Source organism: Podarcis cretensis (genome assembly GCF_951804945.1).
Source record: "Podarcis cretensis genome assembly, chromosome: 4".
NCBI lineage: Eukaryota > Metazoa > Chordata > Lepidosauria > Squamata > Lacertidae > Podarcis > Podarcis cretensis.
The window spans coordinates 17,699,129-17,725,350 of NC_137173.1; the positions used below are offsets into that span (position 1 = coordinate 17,699,129).

At 45.7% G+C, this 26,222-nt stretch overlaps 1 protein-coding gene across 7 annotated transcripts in view; it reads left to right on the forward strand.

Annotated features, from left to right (window-relative positions):
- Positions 1-26,222, forward strand: part of AMOTL1 (angiomotin like 1) — a 92,828-nt gene that overhangs the window by 18,372 nt on the left and 48,234 nt on the right. For 2 of the 7 annotated variants that reach the window (XM_079973489.1, XM_079973488.1), the window contains exon 3: positions 1,105-1,155. In XM_079973489.1, coding sequence (XP_079829615.1) covers positions 1,105-1,155 — 51 coding nt within the window. The other 5 variants (XM_079973493.1, XM_079973492.1, XM_079973491.1 and 2 more) reach the window with 5 other exon arrangements.

Below are 26,222 nucleotides of genomic sequence, written 5' to 3' on the forward strand. Positions count from 1 at the left end.
ACCCATGCAGTAGACAAATGTCTGAATGGGGCCACTGGCTTCGAATCCTCATTCAGCCATGAGGCTCAGTGGGTGATTTAGGCTTTGTCGCTCTTTCTCGGCCTAATTTGCCTCAGAGTGGCTGAGAGAAAAATATAGGCTAAATCCACAGCTAAGGCATTGAGGGGGTTTTGGGGGGGGGAGAGAGAGGGAGGCTAATATAAAGAAAGAAAGCAGGCAGGGAGACAGTTGTTTTCTCCATGACACCATAGGCAGATAAAAATGTTGCAGGCATCGTGAAAAAGGGGGTGAAAAAGCTGCAAACAGGTGCAGGGGAAAAGTGAAGATTAACATTCCCCCTGCACCCCGCTTTATCCTACCAAATAAGAAGTATTCTGGCACCACAAATACCTATGGACTATGAGGGCTGCTTTTGTGATTACCGGTACTTACTCTACATTCAGAAGACTGTGGTATTTTGTCGATTTATTCAATTTGGATCTGGTCATTACTATTTTTATTTTTTTGTGGGAGGGGGATACAATTTCTAAAACACAACCTAAAAAAAGGATGGAGAGTTAATGCCTATTACGTTTAGAGAATATGCCTGCTTTGGTTGCCTAGCAACCAATGCGAGGCAGGCTCCGATGGCAGAAAGGGGGCTGCGTTGACGGAGAGGAGGTAGCTGTGTCAATTCAGGTGGGTAAGAGAAAGGAATGCTCCATTCACTCCTCACATCTGAAAGCCACAGATGGCTTTTTCAGAACAAACTTTGGGTTCCCTCAAAGGAAGAAGATGGCACCAGGGAGGCGTTGCCAAAATAAGGAGGTGAGAGTCGACAAAGAGGATGCGCGACCATCTATCAGAGTATTAGGCCAGTGCAAAGTTTGTGGGCTGATGAGACCGAATAGCATCGTTCTGCGATGGAGATGCTTTTTACTGTGTCCAAAGTTTATTGTCGTCGTCAATCAAATCAGGCAGTGATGAATTTAGGCACGGTATGAGGGGTGGTCCTAACTAAGTAGCTAAAAGAGAAGACCTTCGCAACTGCCACTCTGCATCAATTATGACAAATGCCATTACTCTGGTTTTTCAAAAGGTTTGTTTGCTTCTCTCCCCCACCAGACACCGAGGCTTCCAAAGGTGATCCAGTGATCTTTGGTGCCCATCAGATAGGTAAGTAAATATCTTTGGAATTCTTCGCATCTTTTGCAGTACAGTTTTGAGATGTTTTAGGCTGCAGTCCTGTATACATGTACATGAACTCTGTGGGATTTACTTCTGAGTAGATGTGTCCAGGATTCACTGTTAAATACTGAAAATATAGGATGGCTATATTTTCCTATGGAGTTTTTTGGCGAGTTTTTAAGGGCTGAGCAAAAAATGGCTTCACGGAAGTATTCACTCTGTTTGTGTGTGGTGAAATTGTGGGTGACATTTTGCTGAATATTCTTGGCAGGCGGAAGCAAAATTCCGCAACAGAAAATTCTGAGGGATTCCAGCTCCCTTAACATTGAAACTCCATGGTTACTTCATACTCGTGGATGAATGAGCTAGGAGAGTCAGGCTAGAAAAGGCAGGAGCCAAAGCCCATTGCTTCCTTCACTAATATTGAGAAATATTAAAAACTGGATCCACAGATGCACTCAAAACTCATGGGGGGCAACATAGGGGGTGATACATTGCTGAATGTTCTCAGGGGAGGACTGCAAGAACGTCTAACAAGAACAGCTTGAAAAAAGAGCATTTTTCAAAAAAAATTGTCAGAAAATTAATTTCTGAGAAATTTTGGCTCAGCTCTGTCTTGTGATGTGAGATTTTTGCCGCTTAGAAGCTTTAGTCACCTGTGTTGGAGGTTTATTGTGAAGCTAGCTTGACCAAAGAGGCTGTACTTGCAGAACTGTTGCTTGCTCCAAGTGTGGTGGCAATTGACCTCTAATCAATACTAGCCCTTGACCTCTAATCAATGCTAGCCCTTAACCAAATGGCACCCCAGGCAAAAACGAGAATGTCTGGTGCTCCTTTTCCTTTTTCTAGGTTTTGGATATCTTGTTATTTTTTTGTTTGCTTTTGTAGCCTCCTGCACAACTTTGATGCACGATTTAATCAAGCTGTTGTACATTTTTCTGTGAATAGTTATAATCGGTACCATAATAGCAACGTAATGTTATCCGTGTGGGTCAGTGTTGTCTTTGCAAGCCAATCTGTATTGTTTGTTTCAGGTGTTGAGTGGGTAGCCTGTGACAATGGCACCCACATGATTTTCTCAATTATCGTTTGCTAAATCAGTCTCGATATGTGATGGATCCTTTTGGTATTAGCTGCGGATGAATCCTACATTTGGGGCAGATTCTGCCTATTCTGCAACTGCAGCCCCACCTGACTGGAAAATATTCCTAGGAAGAGAGGTCAAGTTAGATTGAAATTTTACAATGTCAGGGCGTACTGACATAGTCAATGTGCTATGTGGCACTGCCTTTGATACATAGAATGATCACGTTAGAAGGGACCTCAAAGATAATCAAGTCCAACCCTGCCCATGCAGGAAAAACATTGCTACAAGTGATTTGATGGCATACATTGTGTATGCCATCAAATGCCAGCAGTGCCCTTCAGCTCTCTATATTGGACGAACAGGCCAAACCCTACGCCAAAGGATAAATGGACATAAGTCTGACATCAGGAATCACAAGACAGAGAAGCCAGTAGGAGAACTTTTCAATCTCCCAGGACATTCAATACAGGATCTCAAAGCAGCTCTCCTATTACAAAAGAATTTCAGAAACACTTGAAAAAGAAGTTGCTGACTTACAACTTATCCCTAAACTGAAAACTATGGAGACACCTGGTCTGAACAGAGATATTGGATTCCTGTCTCATTACATATGCTAATCATCTGCATACTATCCCTGGCTTTTTTCCTGTAGGAGTAATTGCAGGCATTGAAAGGTTTACCATACCCACTGAGTCAATCACCCATCTCATACTACCCTCCTGAGAAAAACCCTCTCACTATATATAAGGGTCTGGTGACTTCTGTTTCAGTGTATCTGAAGAAGTGTGCATGCACACAAAAACTTATACCAAGAACAAACTTAATTGGTCTCTAAGGTGCTACTTGGGACACGGGTGGCACTGTGGGTAAAACCTCAGTGCCTAGGACTTGCCGATCGTATGGTCGGCGGTTCGAATCCTCGCGGCGGGGTGAGCTCCCGTCTTTCGGTCCCAGCTCCTGCCCACCTAGCAGTTCGAAAGCACGTCAAAGTGCAAGTAGATAAATAGGTACCGCTCTGGCGGGAAGGTAAACGGCGTTTCCGTGTGCTGTGCTGGTGCTGGCTCGCCAGAGCAGCTTCGTCATGCTGGCCTCGTGACCCAGAAGTGTCTTCGGACAGCGCTGGCTCCTGGCCTCTTAAGTGACATGAGCATACAACCCTAGAGTCGGACACGACTGGCCTGTACGGGCAGGGATACCTTTACCTTTACCTTTAAGGTGCTACTGGACAATTTTTATTTTTATATATATATTTTGATTGCTACAAGTTTCCTGATAGGTTGGATTGTTATCTGCCAGGGGTCCTATATCATCAGATTTCCTGCATTATCAGGGGGGTGGTCAAGGGAATGGCTGGATCTCCTCAGCTACACCCAGCTCTGGGTGCAAGGGTGCTTGCAATAACTGGAGATAAGGCTAGGAGTTATTCTTCTTTGGATCAAACATTAGGCACCTTGCTGGAGGAAAATTAGAGCTGATTATCTACAACTGAGGTATTGTCTAGCACAGGGATGGGGGATGTGTGGGCCCCAGATGTTGTTGGACTACAGTTCCCATCATCCCTGACCATTGGCCATGACGTTATCTGACCAGTTAATTTTAGAGCTGCACAAAGTGTCTATGGGGATGACAAACTTGTGATTGTTATGGCCGGCCCCAAGAAACTGATGAATCCAGATGGATTTCTGAATTCCCTGCTATGGGTTGGTGGTGGTGGGGAGTTTCCTGCAGATTCAGCCAGAACTCCTGGTCTCCATTTGGAATGAGGGAATGTCTTGGGTCATATACACAATTGCTCCCAAATGGCCCTGAACTAATTTTAAAGCCAGTTTGGAACCGTGATTATACAGGTATATTATTCTTGGTATTAGTAATATTGGGCTTCTTTTATGCTTGTAGTTTTTTATTGCTGCAAGTTGCTTTGAATGGACTTTGCTTGGAAATGCAGCATATATTGTATGTAAATATGTGGTGGGCCAGAAGCTTGCATTCTTGCTTTTCATGTATTAAGTTCATATCTCCACATTTCAGCAGTCTGTGATTTCTTTTTAAGGATTCATGAACATTCTTCAGCTTTTCAGTTCAAATTTCGCAGAATATACACATTTTTTAATGCAGTGCCCATTTCCAAAAGCCAAAACACATTTTTGTATGCCATTTTTCACTAATATGTGCATTTTGGGGCACACTTTCCCCAAATATACACATTTCTGTGCACATTATTTGGAGAACTGCATAGCAGAATTCTGAGAAGTCTGAATTTCGAAGAATAACTGTGTTTCGGTTTGCCTAAAGGTAAAGGGACCCCTGACCGTTAGGTCCAGTCGCGGACGACTCTGGGGTTGCTGTGCTCATCTCGCTTTATTGGCCAAGGGAGCCGGCGTTTGTCCGCAGACAGCTTCCAGGTCATGTGGCCAGCATAACTAAGCCACTTCTGGCAAACCAGAGCAGCGCACAGAAACGCCGTTTACCTTCACGCCAGAGCGGTACCTATTTATCTACTTGCACTTTGACGTGCCTTCGAACTTCTGGGTTGGCAGGAGCAGGGACCGGGCAATGGGAGCTCACCCCGTCGCGGGGATTCAAACTGCCGACATTCTGTTTTGTTTTGTTTTTAAATAATATTTATTACTTTTCCAACAATTTAAACACTACAAAAAGAAGAACAATACAATACAGTACAAAAACACTACATAACACTAACACATTAAACTAACAAAACAAAACAAAAACAATTTAAAACACATCAAATAAATTCAGTATCTTATCTTTCATTCACTTATTTCCGCGACCTCCTCACACCTCCCTTTTTGTATTCCACTTCTGTTAATTGTTTCAGCAATTCCTTTCCATCTTCCTCTGTTTTCTATCCTATAATTATCTTAGCACATTCTAACCTTATTTTTTCCTTTAATTATTAATCTATTAATCTATTTATACTTAATTCCTTATAACATTTCTACTAAAGCCATATAACTTCATTCCAACATTTTTCTAGCATTCATTAATTTTACAGTATTTCCGTAAATAATCTTTAAACTTTTTCCAGCCTTCTCCCTGGTCTCGGATTCTGCCGGTCATTTCCGCCAGTTCCATATAGTCCATCAACTTCATCTGCCATTATTCCCGGGTGGGTAAATCTTGTGTCTTCCAATACTTCGCGATGAGTATTCTTGCTGCTGTTGTTGCATACATTAAAAATGTTCTATCCTTCTTTGGCACCAATTGGCCGACCATACCCAGGAGAAAGGCCTCTGGTTTCTTCAGGAAGGTATATTTGAATACCTTTTTCATTTCGTTATAAATCATCTCCCAGAATGTCTTAATCCTTGGGCATGTCCACCAAAGGTGTAAGAATGTACCTTCAATCTCATTACATTTCCAACATTTATTATCGGGCAAATGGTAAATTTTTGCAAGCTTGACTGGTGTCATGTACCACCTATAAATCATTTTCATTAAGTTTTCTCTTAGGGCATTACATGCCGTAAATTTCATACCTGTGGTCCATAACTGTTCCCAGTCAGCCATCATTATGTTATGTCCAACATCTTGTGCCCATTTAATCATATCAGATTTCACCATTTCATCTTGAGTGTTCCATTTCAACAGCAAGTTATACATTCTTGACAAATTCTTAATTTTTGAATCTAACAATTCTGTTTCCAATTTTGATTTTTCCACCTGGAAGCCAACTTTTTTGTCCAAATTGTATGCCTCCATTATTTGATAATAATGGAGCCAATCTCGCACTTTATTTTTCAATTTTTCAAAACTCTGCAATTTTATTCTGTCTCCATCTTGTTCCAAAATTTCCCAATATTTCGGCCATTTGGCCTCCATATTGAATTTTTTCTGTGCCTTCGCTTCCATTGGTGACAACCATCTTGGGGTTTTCTTTTCTAACAAATCCTTATATCTTATTCAAACATTAAACGATGCTTTTCTAACAATATGATTTTTAAAAGATTTGTGTACTTTTACCTTATCGTACCACAAATAAGCATGCCAGCCAAAAGCATTATTGAAACCTTCTAGATCCAACACGTCAATGTTTTCAAGAAGCAAACTGCCGACATTCTGATTGGCAAGCCCTAGGCTCTTTGGTTTAGACCACAGCGCCACCTGGTTTGCCTATTGGTCCATAAAGTACAAAATAGGTAGGTTTGCATTGAAATGCAAACTGAGCCATTCTTACTGGCGAGAGTCTGAATTCTCAGCTTCTCTCCTAACCCAACAGAGGCAGAGCAGTTGCAGTAATGATCCCTCCAGTCAGTATCCTGTAGAGGTCCTCTGCAGCTGATGCAGAACAGAGCCAGATGCCAGTGTGGATGTGCACAAAGAAGAGTCGGAAGCTAAAGCCTTTGTGATTTTCATTGCAGCACAACTAGAAATCTAATTCCATTTGATGTTCTTTAAAAAAAAAAAAATCTCCCCCAAGCTGTTTGCTCAGATTATTTAGTGGCCACCCAGCTGTGAGAACTGGCTTTTTCCCCCCTTCCCCCTCTCACATTCTGACCTCATCTGAGCTTGGAATGAATCCAAGGAGCCAGTGCTGTGTCTGACAGCATCCTCTGTCAGAAACAAAAGAGGTCAAATTATTAAAAGAAAGTAAGAAAGGGGCGCTCTTCACATCCAAATAGAGAAAACAGATGTGCGGTGACTTTTTTTCGGTGCTCTTTGCAGCAGCAGCCCTGTACGTTAGGAGAAGGCGCATTAGGCAGATATGTTATAAATATGTACATTCATCACCATGGCAAAAGATCTCGCGGCGGCTATTAATTTTAGGGGTGGAATACAAGGTCTCTTTCAGTGCCTACCAGATTCGGGTGCCAATGGGCCATGTGGTAGCCAGGCTCGCTTTAAACACTTCTTGCAGACGGAACTTTGGAGCTACTGTGGGACAAGGCATGCAGTGAGGAGCTCCTTTGACTCTTCAACGTGACGCAATTTCAGCCGGCAGATTGCTTTTGCCGCGAGATGTGCTGCGGCGAGCTGTGTTTCTTGGGGACGGGGAAATGAGGTTTGTCATTAGTTGGGAATAAGCAGCACTCTTTCGCTAGATCCGTGATGGGGTGAAAAGGATGGTAAGTGACTCTTTTGATGCCACCCTCTAACTATAAATGTAGCTAGCAAAATGTTCATCATTAATTAGGGTAGGGAGGGAATGTACTGACGGAGAGATTTTATATTGCAAGGGCCCCTCTGAGGATGCAATGTGCAAAGCCAGTTCTATCATTAGAAGGGCAGAAGATGACGTTTCAAACTGTTTTTGGGTTTTTGGAACAGCAGTGCTGTTTCCATTCATTTGAATGAATGAATGAAAAGAAATCCTGTAACAAATAAAGTTACAAAACACCACTCTTTTTCAAATATATTCTTGAAAGTATTGTCATGCAATGGGGGGAGGTTAGCCTGAATGCTTGGGCCCTCTTCTAATTCTTGGAATAGCCAGGCTAGCTTCTTCGTGAGGTAATAGCCTGGGTGATGGGCCATTAAGGGAATGAAGGAAACGGCTCTGTGCAAGATCATCTCCTGGCAAATAGAAGGGGAAGAAATGGAGGCAGTGAGAGATTTTACTTTCTTGGGCTCTATGATCACTGCAGATGGTGACAGCAGTCATGAAATTAAAAGACGCCTGCTTCTTGGGAGAAAAGCAATGACAAACCTAGACAGCATCTTAAAAAGCAGAGACATCACCTTGCCAACAAAGGTCCTTATAGTTAAAGCTATGGTTTTCCCAGTAGTGATGTATGGAAGTGAGAACTGGACCATAAAGAAGGCTGATCGCCAAAGAATTGATGCTTTTCAATTATGGTGCTGGAGGAGAATCTGGAGAGTCCCATGGACTGCAAGAAGATCAAACTGATCCATTCTGAAGGAAATCAGCCCTGAGTGCTCACTGGAAGGACAGATCGTGAAGCTGAGGCTCCAATACTTTGGCCACCTCCACCTCATGAGAAGAGAAGACTCCCTGGAAAGGACCCTGATGTTGGGAAAGATGGAGGGCCCAAGGAGAAGGGGATGACAGAGGATGAGATGGTTGGACAGTGTTAGACAGTGTTCTCGAAGCTACCAGCATGAGTTTGACCAAACTGCGGGAGGCAGTGGAAGACAGGAGTGCCTGGTGTGCTCTGGTCCATGGAGTAACAAAGAGTCGGACACGACTAAACAACTAAACAACAGAGGCCCCTGCCTCAACTTGCAGGTAGTTAGAAGGACAAACGCAGAGTTGAGAGCTGAGAGTGAAGGGATGTGAGCTAGAAACTGGAAGAAAAGCTGCAGACTGGGAAGCTGGAGAGAGTCAGAGCAATGCTTGATTTCTGTTTGAATCTGTTACGGAAGGGGGGGGGCATGTCTTCTTCACCTTCTTCTTCGCTACAATATATCAATTTATTTCCAATTGTCAATGTCAAAAGGGACTAAAATCTATAAAATTCATAGAAAATCAACGTGCCAGTTTGCTCAATTTCTCTAGGACTCCATCACACCCCCCTGTCCAGCATAATCCCTCAAGCAAGGTGTTAAGACCCTAATCCTGTCAAATCGCTCTGATCAGCCTTTCCTCCAGGCAATGTCAGGTGCCAGACTATGCATATTTGGGACCATTGTTTTCTCATCCCCAGGAAGTGTTTATCTGTGCATATCTCCAGCTCTGCATATTCCCCCCTCCCTCCTCCATATGTTAATCTGTGTAACCAAACCTCCCTTTAATATATTCATGATGTAATCTGTGTAACCAAACCTCTCTTTAATGTATTCATGACGTGTTTTGCACTGTATTCTGGGACATGGAGGGAGTTTCAAAAACTCATGTCACCCCTTTCTCGCTGTTCAATGCTATTTTGAACCTGTTGCGCAATAAACTTGGGATCTCCGTTCATTGCTCCTGTCTCCGGCTGAACTCATTTTTCCGCTAGGACCCGCGGACATTGTCCGACGAGCCGGGTGGCAAGGAAAATCAGCACCCGGAATTTTTCCGTAACAGATGGCGCCCCACGTGGGGCTTTGCGGTTCTCCCGCGTTGCTGACCGGGGGCCCCGAAATCTTCAGCCGGCACCAGGCCATTTTGCCTGGGAAGATCCTTTGGACCCCCGGCCATCTTCCGGGCGGTAATCAAAAGCCCCAGGAGTTCAGCCGGGGAGCAAAGAGGGATCCAGCCGGCTTATTCATCAATCCCGGGATCATCATAGAAGACACGTGAGTATAAGGAAAAGGAAAAATCCAGTGCACTGGTGGGAAAGGGGTGGAAATCTCCTGGCAACTGAATTCTCTGCCCTCCTCTCTATCGCTCCTTCTCGCCTGTCTCTTGGTCCAATTGGTGAGAGAGACCGTGGACTGCTGCTCAACCCAAAAGGGGGTTCTGAGCTCTATCTCTTTCTCCTCTCAAACCCTCCAGTCAGCTGCACCAATTGGGGGTCCGAAAATAAGACGGAGAGACCCGGCTTGGAAAGACAGCCGACTCCCCGCAACGGACTCTCTCAGTTGAAGCAAGGGTCTGGAATTCTTCTTCCGAACTTCCCGAGCGCCCTTACGGAGGGGGCAGGAAGGGGTCTGGCTTTCTGTATCAATCCCAGCCTCACTGGTCGGTGCCACGTAACACGTGTAGCGTGCGTGAGCCCGCTTCCAAAAGCAAGGGGGATTTTCGGTTCAAAACTCTATCCAGGGATCACCCGATCTGGCACCGCACAGCGCGGGCGTTCAGTAGGGCCCCTTTTCCTGAGATTGTGGCGATAGGTAGGAGGTTGCCAGGAGGGATAGCCCATGAGGAATTGGGCAGGATCGGCAGAGTGGAAAAGGACCCCAGGTTATTGACTAAGGAAATAGGAAGGAAATATAAGGAACCGGATAGCTAGAGCTCTTTAAAAACCCACTAAGGAAGTCGCCAAGCGACGAAAGACCCCTCTTTACTATAGCCCCCTGTACAAGTTACCCAAATCCTAATCAACCCCTCTCCTTCTCCCTTCTCTATCCCCCCCAAAAGAAAACAACAACAAAAGCAACAACAACAACGCATGCTTATATATAAAGGGGTACCCAGTCAACTAAGCATTGTGAGCCCTGCCAGTTTGGTTAACTGGTGGTGTTTGAAGAGGCAAGGAGGCTCTTAAAACCATGTGGGACCTTCCTACTAATTTCATTTAATGAAGCTAAAGGAAGCAGCCCAACTCCTTGCAATAACCAACTAAAGGATGAGAATATGTGTGTTTACATGTTGTCTGTTATGTGTGTTGTGTGTTAATACATATATGAGAATATGTGTGTTTACATGTTGTCTGTTATGTGTGTTGTCTGTTCCTTCTGTCTCTGACAGACTGCCTTTCTTAAGCGCGCATAGTTTAAACTGCAAGCTTGCTTCAAAATTTTAAAACTAAGGAAGCCATGCTGGACCTTATCAGTCTTAAATAAGACCAAATGAGAATGAAGGGTGCAAATGTTTACCCCACCTCTTGCTTTGCCGCAACTTTTCAGATTGTGAGTCTACAGTCTATTTTGGAATGTGAATGTTTCTAATGTTTCTGGAATGTGAATGTTTCTAATGTGAATTAGATGTTTCTGCTGCAAAAGCGTAGTTGAGCACAACTGCTCTCTCAAGCTAAAATGCAGTATATTTATTTCATGAAGCACATAAAAGGTAGAAGCTTTGATAGACAACAATTGTCTATCTATAGAGTCCAGTCCTGATACAAGATCAACTAGGGTTTCCTGGCTTCTTATTGGAAATTACCTCCCCCACTTGGTTCTGTCTCTTTCAGATCCCCCCCCCCTCTTACTTCTGTGCCAAGTGAATTTACTCCTGAGTGAGCTTCCTTCAACAAGGGAAGGGGGCACATTCTTTGCTAAAAGTACCCGACATCTCACCTTCCTTTATATCGTTATTTAAAAATCGTAGTTCAGAGACATTAAATCAAATCCAGGACTGGTTCTATTATTTGAGTGGGTATATCAACTGAAATAACCCTATGCTTATAAAATATTCTCTCCCAGATTCTCTTCCTATCTTATCTTAGGAAACTGTTCTTCCTTTAGAGGGGTCTGTATAAAACTGGATACTTTTATTTTCCTCTTCCTTAGTACATGATAGGAGCATTGAGTGTGCTCTCTTCCCCAGTAGTGCCTGTGTACATAAGTATGTGTGTGTCTCTTTGGTAGTACAAATCTTGCTGTGAAATCTTGCTGTGAACCCCATATTTTGGAGGGTTGGACTAGATGACCCTAGGGTCCCTTTCAACTCTCCCAATTTGTGGCTGTGTGGAAGGACATGTGTCCGCAAGCATTGCAGGGTAATTCTTAATTCTGGTGTGGTGATGGAGTTGAAATTCAGCCTAGCTTTGCTCTTTAGTTTTAAAAGGTGAGAGGTGAAGCTGTGATGTTTTGAAGCACAACTGGTAATATCAAGCATTTGAGTGATTACAGTGTTTATCATTTTGTCTACTATTTAAAAATCAGACTTCAAAGTCAATTCAAAGTTTAAACACATACAAATACATATGGGCCTTGACCAATCCTGTAAATAAAGGGGCAGGAAAAATTTTTGTCTGCAAATGGGAAGGCCGAAATAACTTAGAATGTTAAGAAAAAAATCCTATGAATTCTGACTCTCTGGCCATTTTTCCCATATATAAGGGCGTGGCATTGTTCCGCAAATGGCCAGAGGGATATTAGCCCTTTCCTGTACATAAAGGAAGCAGTCACTTTGCTTGGGCTGAAATTGCTAGCTTTTGTTGGTGAATACTTCAATTGCTCAGTTTCTCTTTTTTGTTTTAAATCTAACCCTCTTTTAAAATCTACTCCTCCTTACCCTTCCCTTATTCAAATTCTAATTTTGCCAAAAGATGCGACATTTCAGTAGTATAGAAGATTTGCTGAGACATGAACTCCACACATGCACAGAGACTAGATCAGCTTAAAAAAAAAAAAAGAGATAGGAAAAAGAGAGAGAGAGAGGAAGGAGGGGGAACTGTAGAGGGGGGGAGAGGAGGTTTATGTAAAACTTGGAACCATTGAGAGAAATCACCCTTAATGTGTCCAAAGTTTGAAATCTTAACATGCCAAATTCTTTTCACAGGTAAATATCAAAGCATTCCACCCCTCAATGGGATTTAAGTCACAGACTTTGTTTATGTGCAATTTTAGGAACAGCATTTCCTGACAGGCTTCTCACATGAAATAATTTTCCCTTTTAACAGGATATGTGAACCCCGATAACAAAGTGTTTGTCCCTTTTTCCTCCCACAACAACTTTCTTTCTGTTCTGTGAAATCCCTGCTGTAGTAGTGACTTCCATCTCTTTGTGGCTTTGACACTTTTAAAGTTACAAATAATCTGTTTCCATTTATTTAATCCGTTTTTCCATGGTCTATGAAATTAATCGAAGCATAACCAAACATTGTTTGTGGAATGGTATTTGTTTACCTTTTGCCTGAGCATTTCTTATTAATTCTGTCATTTGGCTAGTTCAAGGTACTTGCACAACTTTAAATTGCCATTAAGTCATTTTCCAGTATTTTGCTTTTAACATTCTAGCCGATGTTGTCACATCAAGAAACACTCTTTTATTTTCATTGTTACTTCGGATTTCTTAAAATTCTGTGTCTTAGCATTTATTTATTTTGGTTCCTCATAGGTCATTGTGTGTGTTTGTGTGTGTGTTTTATTATTTTAACTGTGTCTTTTAAGTCCACCCTGCCCTTACAGGATATCACTTCTACAAGCGTGTTACTACAGACCTAATGAAAAGCTTCGCCACCACAACAACAGACACCAAAGTTTTCAAAGTGGCCACAGCTATCTCTTTCAAAGGATATAGACTGCCGGGGGGTGGAGTTGAATTACAAGGACATTTTCTGACTTTTGAACCTCAAGATACATATATAAAATATCCCAAATGTCTCAAGATATGCAACTGATATTTAATTAGTTTGTTTTGTATTATGTGTTATTACGTAGGAATGTTGAAATGTGTCTGACAGTGTGTCATTTCCACAAATGGGGGGGCTATTTTTGTGGCTATTTTTGTGTGTAAGTGTTTTATGTCTAATGTCTTATTCCTTACACCCCAGTGGAGGATCCTCATACATTTTATGCCTTTTAACAGATCAGGCTATTATGTAGTCCAATGTTTAGACTTAGATGAATTTATAACCATATTTCGTTGTTTCACCTGGCACTCTGCCAACTTCCCTACCCATTTTAAAAATGTGCTAAAACTCACTTTACCAAGGAAAAGCTTCAGGAAGGTATATATGCTTTGGTTTAGCAGGAATCATCCCTTATAGAGTTAAATTGACTTATTTGGACGAGTGCCCTTTAAGAGTGGTTTTATTTTAACTGATTGGTTTGGGAAGTTGAGAACCATGGGGCAAGATAAATTCAAATTGGACTCAGTTTGAATTGGGCAAGTGTATCCAGGCTGCAATTAGCTTTTGGTCCTTAATGTGCAAGTGAGCAACTTCCCATGACTGCAAGACCAGAGCCTATAATAATAAAATCCCATGGAATGGCCAAGGCTAGGATATTTCCCTCAGGACGTGTCCAAACCTGTGCCAGCTGTGATGGGTGCCAGGCAACATGGTTAATATGAAAGCCCTAAGTGGATTCACCAGGGATTGCCACTACTGTGAGACCACAGAAGAGCTACCTTGACACCTGAGAACACAAAAATGGCGGGGAACAAAGCAAACTGCATTTTTTTTTCAGTCAGTAGTGGACCTTCCTGCTAAATGTAAAGCATAGACCACTATTAAACAAAATACGACAGGTGTCCTTTTACGCGATATCCTATATCCAGCTATCTGCACTACTATACTTGCAAATGGCCTTAAGAGGCATGATTTGCAAGTCCCTTTCAGGTTTGCATAAACCCACACCTCTGGTACGGTAGATACTAAGTTATTAGTTAGCGCATATCTATAACACGCATGTACATTGTATTGGTCAGTGTTGCTCCCTCCTTTGCTGCCCTGCTCAACCCACCTCCTTTTCCATTAGGGCCTATTCCCACTCACACGGCACCCCTACCTTCACCGAGATTTAGGGTGCGGAGAAAAGATTTACAAGTTCTTACAGAACTTTAATGCAAATCTATCTCCGAATGGGGGACTGTTACGGAAGGGGGGGGGCATGTCTTCTTCACCTTCTTCTTCGCTACAATATATCAATTTATTTCCAATTGTCAATGTCAAAAGGGACTAAAATCTATAAAATTCATAGAAAATCAACGTGCCAGTTTGCTCAATTTCTCTAGGACTCCATCACACCCCCCTGTCCAGCATAATCCCTCAAGCAAGGTGTTAAGACCCTAATCCTGTCAAATCGCTCTGATCAGCCTTTCCTCCAGGCAATGTCAGGTGCCAGACTATGCATATTTGGGACCATTGTTTTCTCATCCCCAGGAAGTGTTTATCTGTGCATATCTCCAGCTCTGCATATTCCCCCCTCCCTCCTCCATATGTTAATCTGTGTAACCAAACCTCCCTTTAATATATTCATGATGTAATCTGTGTAACCAAACCTCTCTTTAATGTATTCATGACGTGTTTTGCACTGTATTCTGGGACATGGAGGGAGTTTCAAAAACTCATGTCACCCCTTTCTCGCTGTTCAATGCTATTTTGAACCTGTTGCGCAATAAACTTGGGATCTCCGTTCATTGCTCCTGTCTCCGGCTGAACTCATTTTTCCGCTAGGACCCGCGGACATTGTCCGACGAGCCGGGTGGCAAGGAAAATCAGCACCCGGAATTTTTCCGTAACAAATCCAAGGCTGCAACTATGGAGTATTGAAGTATTAATACTGTGAACCGCTCCATCATAGATTCAGGTAGTATATATGTGTAGAATCATAGAATTGTGGAGTTTGAAGGGACTCGAAGGGTGATCTAATCCAACTCCCTGCATTACAACCTCTGCTTGAAAACCTCCAATGACCAAACTTAAACAGCCCAATGAGGACTGAGCCTGAGCATACTGCTGGGTTTAAAGCACCCCCCCCCCCAAGAAAAAATAATATTGGGATCTGTAGTCTGTTAAGGGTGCTAGGAATTGTAGTTCTGTGAGGGGTAATCTTACACCCACATCACACATTTAAAGCAAATTTAAAACATTTGGCTTCCCTCTGCCCACCAAGAATTCTGGGAACTGGAGTTGGTTAACGGTGCTGGGAATTGTAGTTCTGCAAGGGGTCAACTATAGCTCCTAATATTCTTTTCGGGGAGAAAATATATACTTTAAATATATGGCTGTGGTAGAGTTGGTTAGGAAATCTGTCTGTCTCTGGAGATACTGGAGAAGTGCACCTTTGGGGCCAAAGTCCAACTGTTGGAAAGTTTCAGCACCTGCTGTGGCTGCAGAGACTCATACAGGAGAGACGTGTTTTGTTGTAGCTGAGGCAGATGAAGGCGTCCTGTTATGCTGCTGAGGGTGCACAACGGGATTTCCTCTCTCTGCTGTCCTCCCAGTAGTCATTTTTCCTCTGCTCATTGCTGGAATAGAGCATGAGACCCTGAATCTCAGGGTTGTGGATTCAAGCCCTGTGTTGGGGCAAAAGATTACTGCCTTGCAGCGGGTTGGACTAGATGATCCTGGTCATGGGTGTAGGCAGGGGTTTTTTTGGGGGGGCAGGACGCCCACCTATCATCATCCTCTGTCTGGCTCTGTCTAGCAGATTTGTAATGAAATGTCTCAACAGTTGTTTTAAGTTATTGCTACATTTTGACTCCAAGTGCTCAGAAAAAAAACTGTCAACATCTTTCTACTATTTATTTATTTATTTGATTGATTGATTGATTGATTGATTGATTGATTAGCGGGGGAAGTTGCCCCCCTGCCCCCTAGCTACACCCATGTCCCTACATGCAGGTGTACCAACTTGAATAAAATATTGCAGGGAGGGGAAGTAAGCCCATACCTGCATAATCAATCACATAATATGGTGCACGGTCACCATTTGAATGGCAATGCCCATCAACTTTTTTGGGGTGGCTCCCTCAATTATTTTATGGGGGGTGCTAAAGGGACCCTGGGCTCCTATGCCTGGTGGTCCCTTCTACCTCTACAATAAGAGTCCACCACCAGTCTCTCTCCTCCTGCAGCCTGCACAAAACCCCACAAGAGATGCTGCCCCTCCAAGTGTTCCTATTTTCCAGAGTTATGGAAAAATCTAGATGAAAGGCTGCTCAGTCACCCTGCTCGTCGGGCAGAGCCCGTGGGTCCCTGCGGAACAAAGAAGGAGTCCAGCCACCAACCGGAGCAAATAGCTGAAGATCAAAGTTTATTGCGCAACAGGTTCAAAAAGGAATTGAACCCTGAGGATGGGGTGACGAGGAATTTTAAAACTTTCCCACCATATCCCAGAATACAGTTCGTACAGCATTGATACATCATTGCTACATCACTGACATGTCACCAAAGGGGAAGGGTAGACAGGGGATACACTAGTTTAACCTTGGCAAACATCCAGACAAGTCCTTGGTACAAGATTAGCATAAACAGATATGTCAGGGCAAGACCCAGGTATAAGATTAGCATAGGCAAACACCTCTGAAGTCCCACCAACCAAAGTACAATAGAATTTCCTTTGCAAGTCTGAACCCCTTGGCAAGTCTGGTGATGGGATTAGGCTTTCCATGGCCAACAATCAGCTCAGCAATTGTCACCTCTGGGCACTTCGTGGGGTAGGAGGTGTGTATACATGTCCTCACTGGCTAGGGGAGGTGGCAGGGAAAAGAGTCGTTTTTCCAAGGGCAAAATAGTGTTGAAATGGAGGAAACTGGCAAAGGAGTTGATTTTATATGATTGCTAAAGCTAGGTAACTTCCCTGAGCTGTCAAGTCGAAAGGATACATTTAAGCAAAATATTTGTAACATTTAACAACTTTAAAGATGTGCCCCCCCGGTAATTTGCATAACACCAGGCACAGCCCCGAATTTACAGAAGCCGTCCAGGTTTCTGGTTTGGCCCTAGAATGTCCCTCGTTTCCTTAGGACAGGGGTCTGCAACCTTTAAGACAAAAAGAGCCACTTGGACCCATTTCCGAAGGAAAAAAAAACTGGGAGCCGCAAAACTCGTTATTATAAAAATAACTTTTTTGTCACTTTTTTATTATTTCTTTTTTTGACCCCTCAGAATTACTCCTCCTCATAGAAATAAACATTAAATTAACAAGTTACCTTTTTTTTGTGTGTGTGTTCTTCACTCCCCTTCAAAACAGTGACCAGCGTACATGCCCCTTACAATGTAGCGGGCGGGTGGGCGGGAAGGTGACGTCGGGACGCTGCGTGACTAACGCACCACCGCCCCCATGCGACGTCACAGCCAGTACAGCGCCCACCACAGTGGGGAGTGTCAGGGCGCACAATGTGCCTCCTCCCCTCCCTAGTATCCGCCCCGGAGCCGCGGCAAAGGTGTAAAAGAGCCACATGCGGCTCCGGAGCCGCGGGTTGCAGACCCCTGCCTTAGGACATCCCTATTTTCATCAGATAAATGTTGGAGGGTATGGAGTTATTCCACCATGGAGCCATCTAAAGGCAGCCCTGTGTAGGGAAGTTTTTAAATGTTTTATTATGTTTTTTATAGATGTTGGAAGCTGCCCAGAGTGGCTGGGGCAACCCAGTCAGATGGGCAGGGTATAAAGAGTATAATTATTATTATTTGCATTATTATTATTATTGAATAGGACGCCCCTGTTTGCATCAGAGAATGACAAACCTAGACAGCATCTTAAAAAGCAGAGACATCACCTTGCCAACTAAGGCCTGTATAGTTAAAGCTATGGTTTTCCCAGTAATGATGTATGGAAGTGAGAGCTGGACCATAAAGAAGGCTGATCACCGAAGAATGGATGCTTTTGAATTATGGTGTTGGAGGAGACTCTTGAGAGTCCCATGGACTGCAAGAAGACCAAACATGTCCATTCTTAAGGAAATCAGCCCTGAGTGCTCACTGGAAGGACAGATCGTGAAGCTGAGGCTCCAAGACTTTGGCCACCGCATGAGAAGAGAAGACTCCCTGGAAAAGACCCTGATGTTGGGAAAGATGGAGGGCACAAGGAGAAGGGGACAACAGAGGATGAGATGGTTGGACAGTGTGCTTGAAGCTACCAGCATGAGTCTGACCAAACTGGGGGAGGCAGTGGAAGACAGGAGTGCCTGGCGTGCTCTGGTCCATGGGGTCACAACTAAACGACTAAACAACAACATGGAGTTATTCCCAGTGGTGTAGTGTGGGTTGTCAGCACCTGGGGCAAGGCAAGTAATTTGCACCCCCTAACCCGTGGATTTGCGCCCCCTAACCCGTGGATTTGTGCCCCCTAACACTAACCCCCAGATGTTGCGCCCGGTGCGGCCGGCCCCCCCCTGCACCCCCCACTGGTTATTCCACCACAGAGCCATCTGAAGGCAGCCCTGTGTACGGAAGTTTTTTAATGTTTTATTATGTTTTTTATATATTTTGGAAGCTTCCCAGAGTGGCTGGGGGCAACCCAGTCGGATGGGCGGGGGTATAAAGAGTAAAATTATTATTATTATTATTATTATTATTATTATTATTATTGATTGGACGCCCCTGTTTGCACCAGATAAATGCTGGAGGGTATGTCCTTCCCACCAGCCGGCGAGAAAGGAACTTTCCCCGGGCGGAAAGGGGAGTTTCCGCGCGCTAGGACCTGGCAAGCGCCGCGCGGCGGCGATGTGCGACTTCCCTGCTGGAGCGTGTGGGTTGGCGGCCGCGGAGCGGGTAGAATTACGCTGGCAATCCCAACCCCTTGGCTGCCTTTCCAAGGGACCGCTCTTGCTTGGCGAAGGGAAAGAAGGAAGATCTGCCCAGAGAGAGACGGAGAAAGCAAGAGGCAGACCAGAGAGAGCGCTCGGCGGGGCGAATACATGGGCCAACATTAGGACCCAGAGAAGCCGGCGATGATTTGGGCAGTAGGTAAAAAAGCTCCGCTGACATTCCTGGCATTCCGGCGCGAGGAAATAGGGGCTGTTTGGAGTATTTCGTGCGTGTTTGTTTGCTGCTTTTTCAGAGCGCCTGCAAACGGCGCTTTGCAAGGACGCAGCCTGTCATTTGCGCGCTAGGGGAGGGGGGGAGAGACACCCCTCCTCTCCCCATTGCTTCTCTCCTCTCCTCCCCTTCCTTCTATGTTCTTTTTCCTGGGCTGGGCTGGAAGTGGGAAGCTGAGCCGCGCTCGCTTCGCGGGGTCTCTTGCGGGGAAACTTCGGAGCCAAAGAGGTAATGACGGAACTGTGCGCGGTGCGGGAGAGAGAGAGAGAGAGAGAGAGAGAGGAAAAGCCCGGGGCAGCCAGCGCGTCATCCTCAGCAGGGATGATGGAGAGGGGAAAGTGCGGAGTTGCCTGCCAATTTTAGGACTCCCCACCCCCCCTCCACTCCCTAGGCATGGATGTTCATAGCGATCTGGAAAGCCAAAGGGGCTAGTTGTACTCTGGAAAACTTTTTGGACATATGGTAGGAAAGCTTTTCGTTTAGCTTATTTTTAAGTTGTTGACCCGCGAAGAGGGCCGGGGGAAAGTCCCAATTTCTGTAAAGTTGAATCCGGGCTGCTCCATAGTTCAGCTGACTGCATTGAAAAAAGTAGAGCACGGAGAGAGAGAGAGCATGAGCAGAGCAGAGGAGCTGTCTCTAATTTAAAAGTACATAGTAATTATTTGCATCCTGCTTGGGGAGCTTTTCGATCAAGTGCCTTGTAAATATCCTGCATAAAATAAAGAGCTGATTTCGATAAGTGTGATATTTTTCTGCAGCAGAGCAGTGCTGCGGGTACATGCCAGGAGGAAAAGAGCAAGGAGGAAGGACATATAGTGCATTGAGAGTGTTCTTGAAAAAGCAGGGCACAGCGTGCCAGGCTGTTTTTCATTGCTTGACAGGAGGTTGCTGTAGCATTGGGAGGCTGCTTTAGCTTTCCCCCTCAGTTACAGCATGTATCAATGTGTGGTTTCCAAAATAGGTCTGTCATATGGTGGGGTTTTGCTCTGCCCTTAGGGAGATGATCCATGATTGCCAGGTTTAGCGCTCTTTTGAGGCTCAAGAAAAGCTGGTGGCTTGTCAGATTGGAGGGTTGGGGGAATCCTTTTGCCACCTTTTGTTTCTCTGGAGAGGCTCTTGGCCCCCAAAGAGGTTTCCAACAAGCAGGCATCCGTCCACACTGCAGAAGCATTTTCCATGTTGGGATTTGCTTGGGCACCCTATCATGTTGTCTGTCTGTTAAAAAGATTTGGCAACCCTTTCCAAGGGACGCTTTTATAAATGTATGACTGTGTGGCGTGCCTGGTTTCTGACCCACAAGCCTGAAAAGAGCCTGTGAAGAACATGGCTTCTGAATGAGGCCAAGGCCCATCTAGTCCACTTCCTGTCTTCGCAGTGTCCAACTAGATTCTGTGGGAAGCCTGCAAAGGAGGACCTGAGTCTTGCACCATCTTTTCTAGAAGCTCTTCTTTGCGATTGTGGATGGGATGGAGGCTGGGTGTGCTTGCTCAGTTATGAGAAAAACCTAGAGGCGCCTTTGATTCAGTGGGAAAGATCTATCCCTTGCATGCAGACCTTCCTAGACTTGTCGATCAGAAGGTCGGCGGTTCGAATCCCCATGACGGGGTGAGCTCCCGTTGCTCGGTCCCTGCTCCTGCCAACCTAGCACTTTGAAAGCACGTCAAAGTGCAAGTAGATAAATAGGTACCACTCCGGCGGGAAGATAAATGGTGTTTCAGTGCGCTGCTCTGGTTCACCAGATGAGGCTTAGTCATGCTGGCCACATGACCCGGAAGCTGTACGCTGGCTCCCTTGGCCAATAAAGCGAGATGAACGCCACAACCCCAGAATCGGCCACGACTGGACCTAATGGTCAGGGGTCCCTTTACCTTTAGTTTTAAAAGGAGCTCAGTTGGCAGACCTGGGAAATACCTGGGGATGGGAGGGGGAGTATTGCAGGATCCATAGCTCTGTGGCAGAGCACTTGCTTGGCTTGCAGAAGATCCCAGGTCTGATCCTGTGCATCTCAACTTATAAAACAATCACGTACAAGTCGGTGGTGGGAAAGACCCTCTACCTGAAACCATACAGAGGTCCTGCTGGGCAGAGTAGAAAAAAATTATTAGCCTAGATGGATCAATAGTCTGATCTAACACTAAGCCTCCTCATAGGTCTGAGACACATGCATTCACATCACACTGCAAATGCTGCTGTGTGTGCAACAGCTAAGGAGTCTCAACTACAAAATTGGTTTCGGTGGAACTTTGGCACCTAAAATCCTAAAACACCTGTGACCCAAATTCTCTGCAAGCATGCCATCTTCCTTGCTGGCCTACTCCTGGCCTTAAGATGAATAGATGATGCCTGTGGGGTAATTCCTGTGCGTGGTAATTCCTGTGCGGGATGAAGTGTGTGGTGTTGAGGGTTCAGGAGAAAGCCTTTTCTATCGAGGTGCACCCGGCCTCAACCCTAATATAACTTTAGGCAATCAGTTAAGTGCACTTTTTTGGGCGGCTGGGTGGAGGAGGAGAGACCTAACTGGATAAATTAATTGATTTGTTGCTGCTGCTATTAGCAAATGGTTGTTGATTTGTTATGTATTTGAGGGTTGTGTTATTTTGTGGATGTTACGCTTAGTTTTTATCTTGTCTAGTTTTGTTGTAAACTGCCCTAGGGCTCATATAAGCACTCCAAATAAATATTCTGATGCCCCAATACTGGCAAGAAGTTTAAAAAGATAAACTTCTTTCTGAGCCTGTACAATTCCGGCAAGGAAGCAACTCTGCCTGTAGGGTGGTATGTGATTCTACCAGTTCCATTCACTTGTTTGTTTTTAGTGTATGAAGAGAGCAGGAAATATTTCCAATACCGCATAGTTTTCAGTCAACAAACATTGCTACAAAAACGAAACATGTCTTTTGTGTGGACCCTGGACTGGTCTCAAAATGGTATCATAATCTTCTCCATATTGCAGTAATGCAAGGTGTGTGTGTGTGTGTGTGAGAGAGAGAGAGAGAGATTTGGTTAATTTCCAAAACATATTGACAGCTGAGATAGAAAACCCAGCTCTTGGACAAGGTTTGTACATTGTACCATCCACGACACTGTGCTCCTCAAACCACTGTTCCTGTAGAAAAGCCCGTTGGTAGACCAAGTTGGTATAGTGGCTAGATCAGTTTCCTCCAACCTCATGCCCTGCAGATTAAGTCAGTCTCCTGCTCCCATCAGCCCCTGACACCATGGCTCATGGTGAGGAATGCTGGGAGTTATGGTCCAACAACATCTGAAAGGCACCAGGTTGTGGGGGTGGGATTGGGACTTTGGCCTGCGTCCAAATCTCTAGTTAGCAGCAAAGATTACTGGGTGGCCTTCCTTGGCCAGTCACTATCACTCAGCTTAATCTACATCACAGGGTTGCTGTAAGGAAGAGGACCTGTGTTCCCTGGAGGAAGTGGAGACTATAATCCAGCCTTTTATTTAACATCTTGCCTGATATACAATGGCTGTGACCAGGCTGGGATAGCAAAGTTGGTAAAGGTAAAGGGACCCCTGACTGTTAGGTCCAGTCGTGGCCGACTCTAAAGTTGTGGTGCTCATCTCGCTTTATTGCCCGAGGGAGCCGGCCTACAGCTTCCGGGTCATGTGGCCAGCATGACTAAGCCACTTCTGGAGAACCAGAGCAGCGCACGGAAACACCGTTTACCTTACTATTATTATCATGCAGTCAAAGTGCAAGTAGAGAAATAGGTACCACTCTGGCAGGAAGGTAAACGGCGTTTTCGTGCGCTGCTCTGGTTCTCCAGAAGCGGCTTAGTCATGCTGGCCACATGACCTGGAAGCTGTCTGCGGACAAACGCTGGCTCCCTCAGCCTATAGAGCGAGATGAGCGCGTAACCCCAGAGTCGGTCACGACTGGACCTAATGGTCAGGGGTCCCTTTACCTTTACCTTTTTACCTCAGGTTACAGATGCTTCAGGTTACAGACGCTTCAGATTACGGACTCTGCTAACCAAGAAATAGTACCTCGGATTAAGAACTTTGCTTCAGGAAGAGACCAGAAATTGCACGGCGACAGCAGGAGGCCCCATTAGCTAAAGTGGTACCTCAGGTTAAGAACAGTTTCAGGTTAAGAACGGACCTCCAGAACGAATTAAGTTCTTAACCCGAGGTACCACTGTAATAATAATAATTTATTATTTATACCCCTGCCCATTTGGCTGGGCTTCTCCTGCCACTCTTAATCTCAGGGTTATAGGTTCAAGCCCCTGTCCTTGCCGCTGCTTGCCCACCAGGTTTCTCTTACGCACAGCAACCCAGGTCATGTGGGCGGGGAGGGGGGGTTGCAGTGATTTTTAGGAAGTCATTAGTCTGCACCAGGCGTCCTATTGGGAAGACCCAGTTTTCTGAGTGCATGTTCTGGAAGTTGGGCAATAGGGGCAGTACAGGATTCCTACTGGTGTACCGACCTCCCCGCTGCACCAAGGATTCCCTGCCCGAGCTGCTTCAGGTCGTGGCGGATATGCTCCTGGAGACACCTAGCTTGGTTGTCCTGGGGGATTTTAACATCCATGCCGACACGACCTTACAAGGGGCAGCTCGGGACTTCGTGGAAAGCATGGCCTCCATGGGGCTGTCCCTGAATAAGTCTGGCCCAACTCATAGCCACGGACATGCCTTAGACTTGGTGTTTACCTCTACGGATGTTGGTGATCTGACATTAACTAAAAGCGAAACAAAAGAAGTGCCATGGTCAGATCACTTCCTGGTGCAACTGGACTTCTCCGCAACCCTTCCCCTCCGCAGGGAGGTGGGACCGATTCGGATGGTCCGCCCCCGCCACTTAATGGATCCAATTGGCTTCCAGAGAGTGGTAGGGGATGCTTTATCCCAAGTTGATGGCCTTTCAGCTGATTCCCTGGTGGCACGCTGGAATGCGGAGTTAACCAGGGCTATTGACTGTCTGGCTCCGAAGCGCCCTCTCCGATTGCATGGAGCTCGGACAGCCCCGTGGTTCTCCCCGGAGCTGAGGGTGATGAAACAATCGTTGAGACGGCTAGAGCGCCGGTGGCGGAAAACTCATTCTGAATCAGACCGGACACGGGTTAGAGCTCAACGTCGAGCCTACCAAGTGGCAATGGCGACGGCGAAGAGGGCCTTCTTCGCCGCCTCCATTGCATCTGCAGAAAACAGCAGCAGGAGACTTTTTCAGGTGGTTCGCAGTTTATCGGAACCACCTGTACCACCGGGGCCTGGTAGGGACCCCAAGATCTCCTGCAATGCTTTTGCAAAGTTTTTTGCAGATAAAATCGCTCAGATTCAGAAGGAAGTAGACTCCACAGTGGGAGCAGGGCCAGGGCGGGAGAGTGCTAGAGTTCTGTCTGGTCCTGTTATATGGGATCAATTCCAATCTGTTACCTCCGAGGATGTGGACAGGCTGCTTGGACGAGTGAAACCGACCACCTGTCTTCTTGATCCTTGCCCATCCTGGCTGATAAAAGCGAGCCGGGAAGGGCTGGGCGATGGGCTTTGCGGGGTGGTGAATGCTTCCCTCTGTGAGGGAGCCTTCCCAGACCCGCTGAAAGAGAAGGTCATTAAACCGCTTCTTAAAAAAACATCTTTAGACCCGGCCAATTTGGCCAACTATCGCCCAGTCTCAAATCTTCCATTCTTGGGCAAGGTGATTGAGCGGGTGGTTGCTGAACAACTCCAAGCACGCCTGGAGGAAACGGACCATTTGGATCCCTTCCAATCGGGATTCAGGCCTCACCATGGGACTGAAACTGCCTTGGTCGCGCTGGTTGATGATCTCCGGCGGGCTAGGGACAAAGGTGAGAGCTGTTTCCTAGTTCTGCTGGATCTCTCAGCGGCCTTTGACACCATCGACCATAACATCCTTCTGGACCGTCTAGAGGGGCTGGGAGCTGGGGGCACTGTTATACAGTGGTTCCGCTCCTTCCTCCTGGGCCGTGTTCAGAAAGTGGTGGTGGGGGATGAGTGTTCAGACCCTTGGGCCCTCACTTGTGGGGTACCTCAGGGTTCCGTCCTCTCCCCCATGCTTTTTAACATCTATATGAAGCCGCTGGGAGAGATCATCAGGGGGTTTGGACTGGGTGTTCATCAGTATGCAGATGACACCCAGCTCTACCTCTCCTTTAAATCAGAACCAGTGAAGGCGGTGAAGGTCCTGTGTGAGTGCCTGGAGGCGGTTGGAGGTTGGATGGCGGCTAACAGATTGAGGTTGAATCCTGACAAGACAGAAGTACTGTTTTTGGGGGACAGGAGGCGGGCAGGTGTGGAGGATTCCCTGGTCCTGAATGGGGTAACTGTGCCCCTGAAGGACCAGGTGCGCAGCCTGGGAGTCATTTTGGACTCACAGCTGTCCATGGAGGCGCAGGTTAACTCTGTGTCCAGGGCAGCTGTCTACCAGCTCCACCTGGTACGCAGGCTAAGACCCTACCTTCCCGCGGACTGTCTCGCCAGAGTGGTGCATGCTCTGGTTATCTCACGCTTGGACTACTGCAACGCGCTCTACGTGGGGCTACCTTTGAAGGTGACCCGGAAACTGCAATTAATCCAGAATGCGGCAGCTAGACTGGTGACTGGGAGTGGCCGCCGGGACCACAGAACACCGGTTCTGAGAGATCTGCACTGGCTCCCAGTACGTTTCCGAGCACGATTCAAAGTGTTGGTGCTGACCTTTAAAGCCCTAAACGGCCTCGGTCCTGTATACCTGAAGGAGCATCTCCACCCCCATCGTTCAGCCCGGACACTGAGATCCAGCGCCGAGGGCCTTCTGGCGGTTCCCTCATTGCGAGAAGTGAGGCTACAGGGAACCAGGCAGAGGGCCTTCTCGGTAGTGGCGCCCGACCTGTGGAACGCCCTCCCATCAGATGTCAAAGAGATAAAGAATTACCTGACATTCAGAAGACATCTTAAGGCAGCCCTGTTCAGGGAAGTTTTTAATATGTAATGCTGTATTGTTTTTAACACTG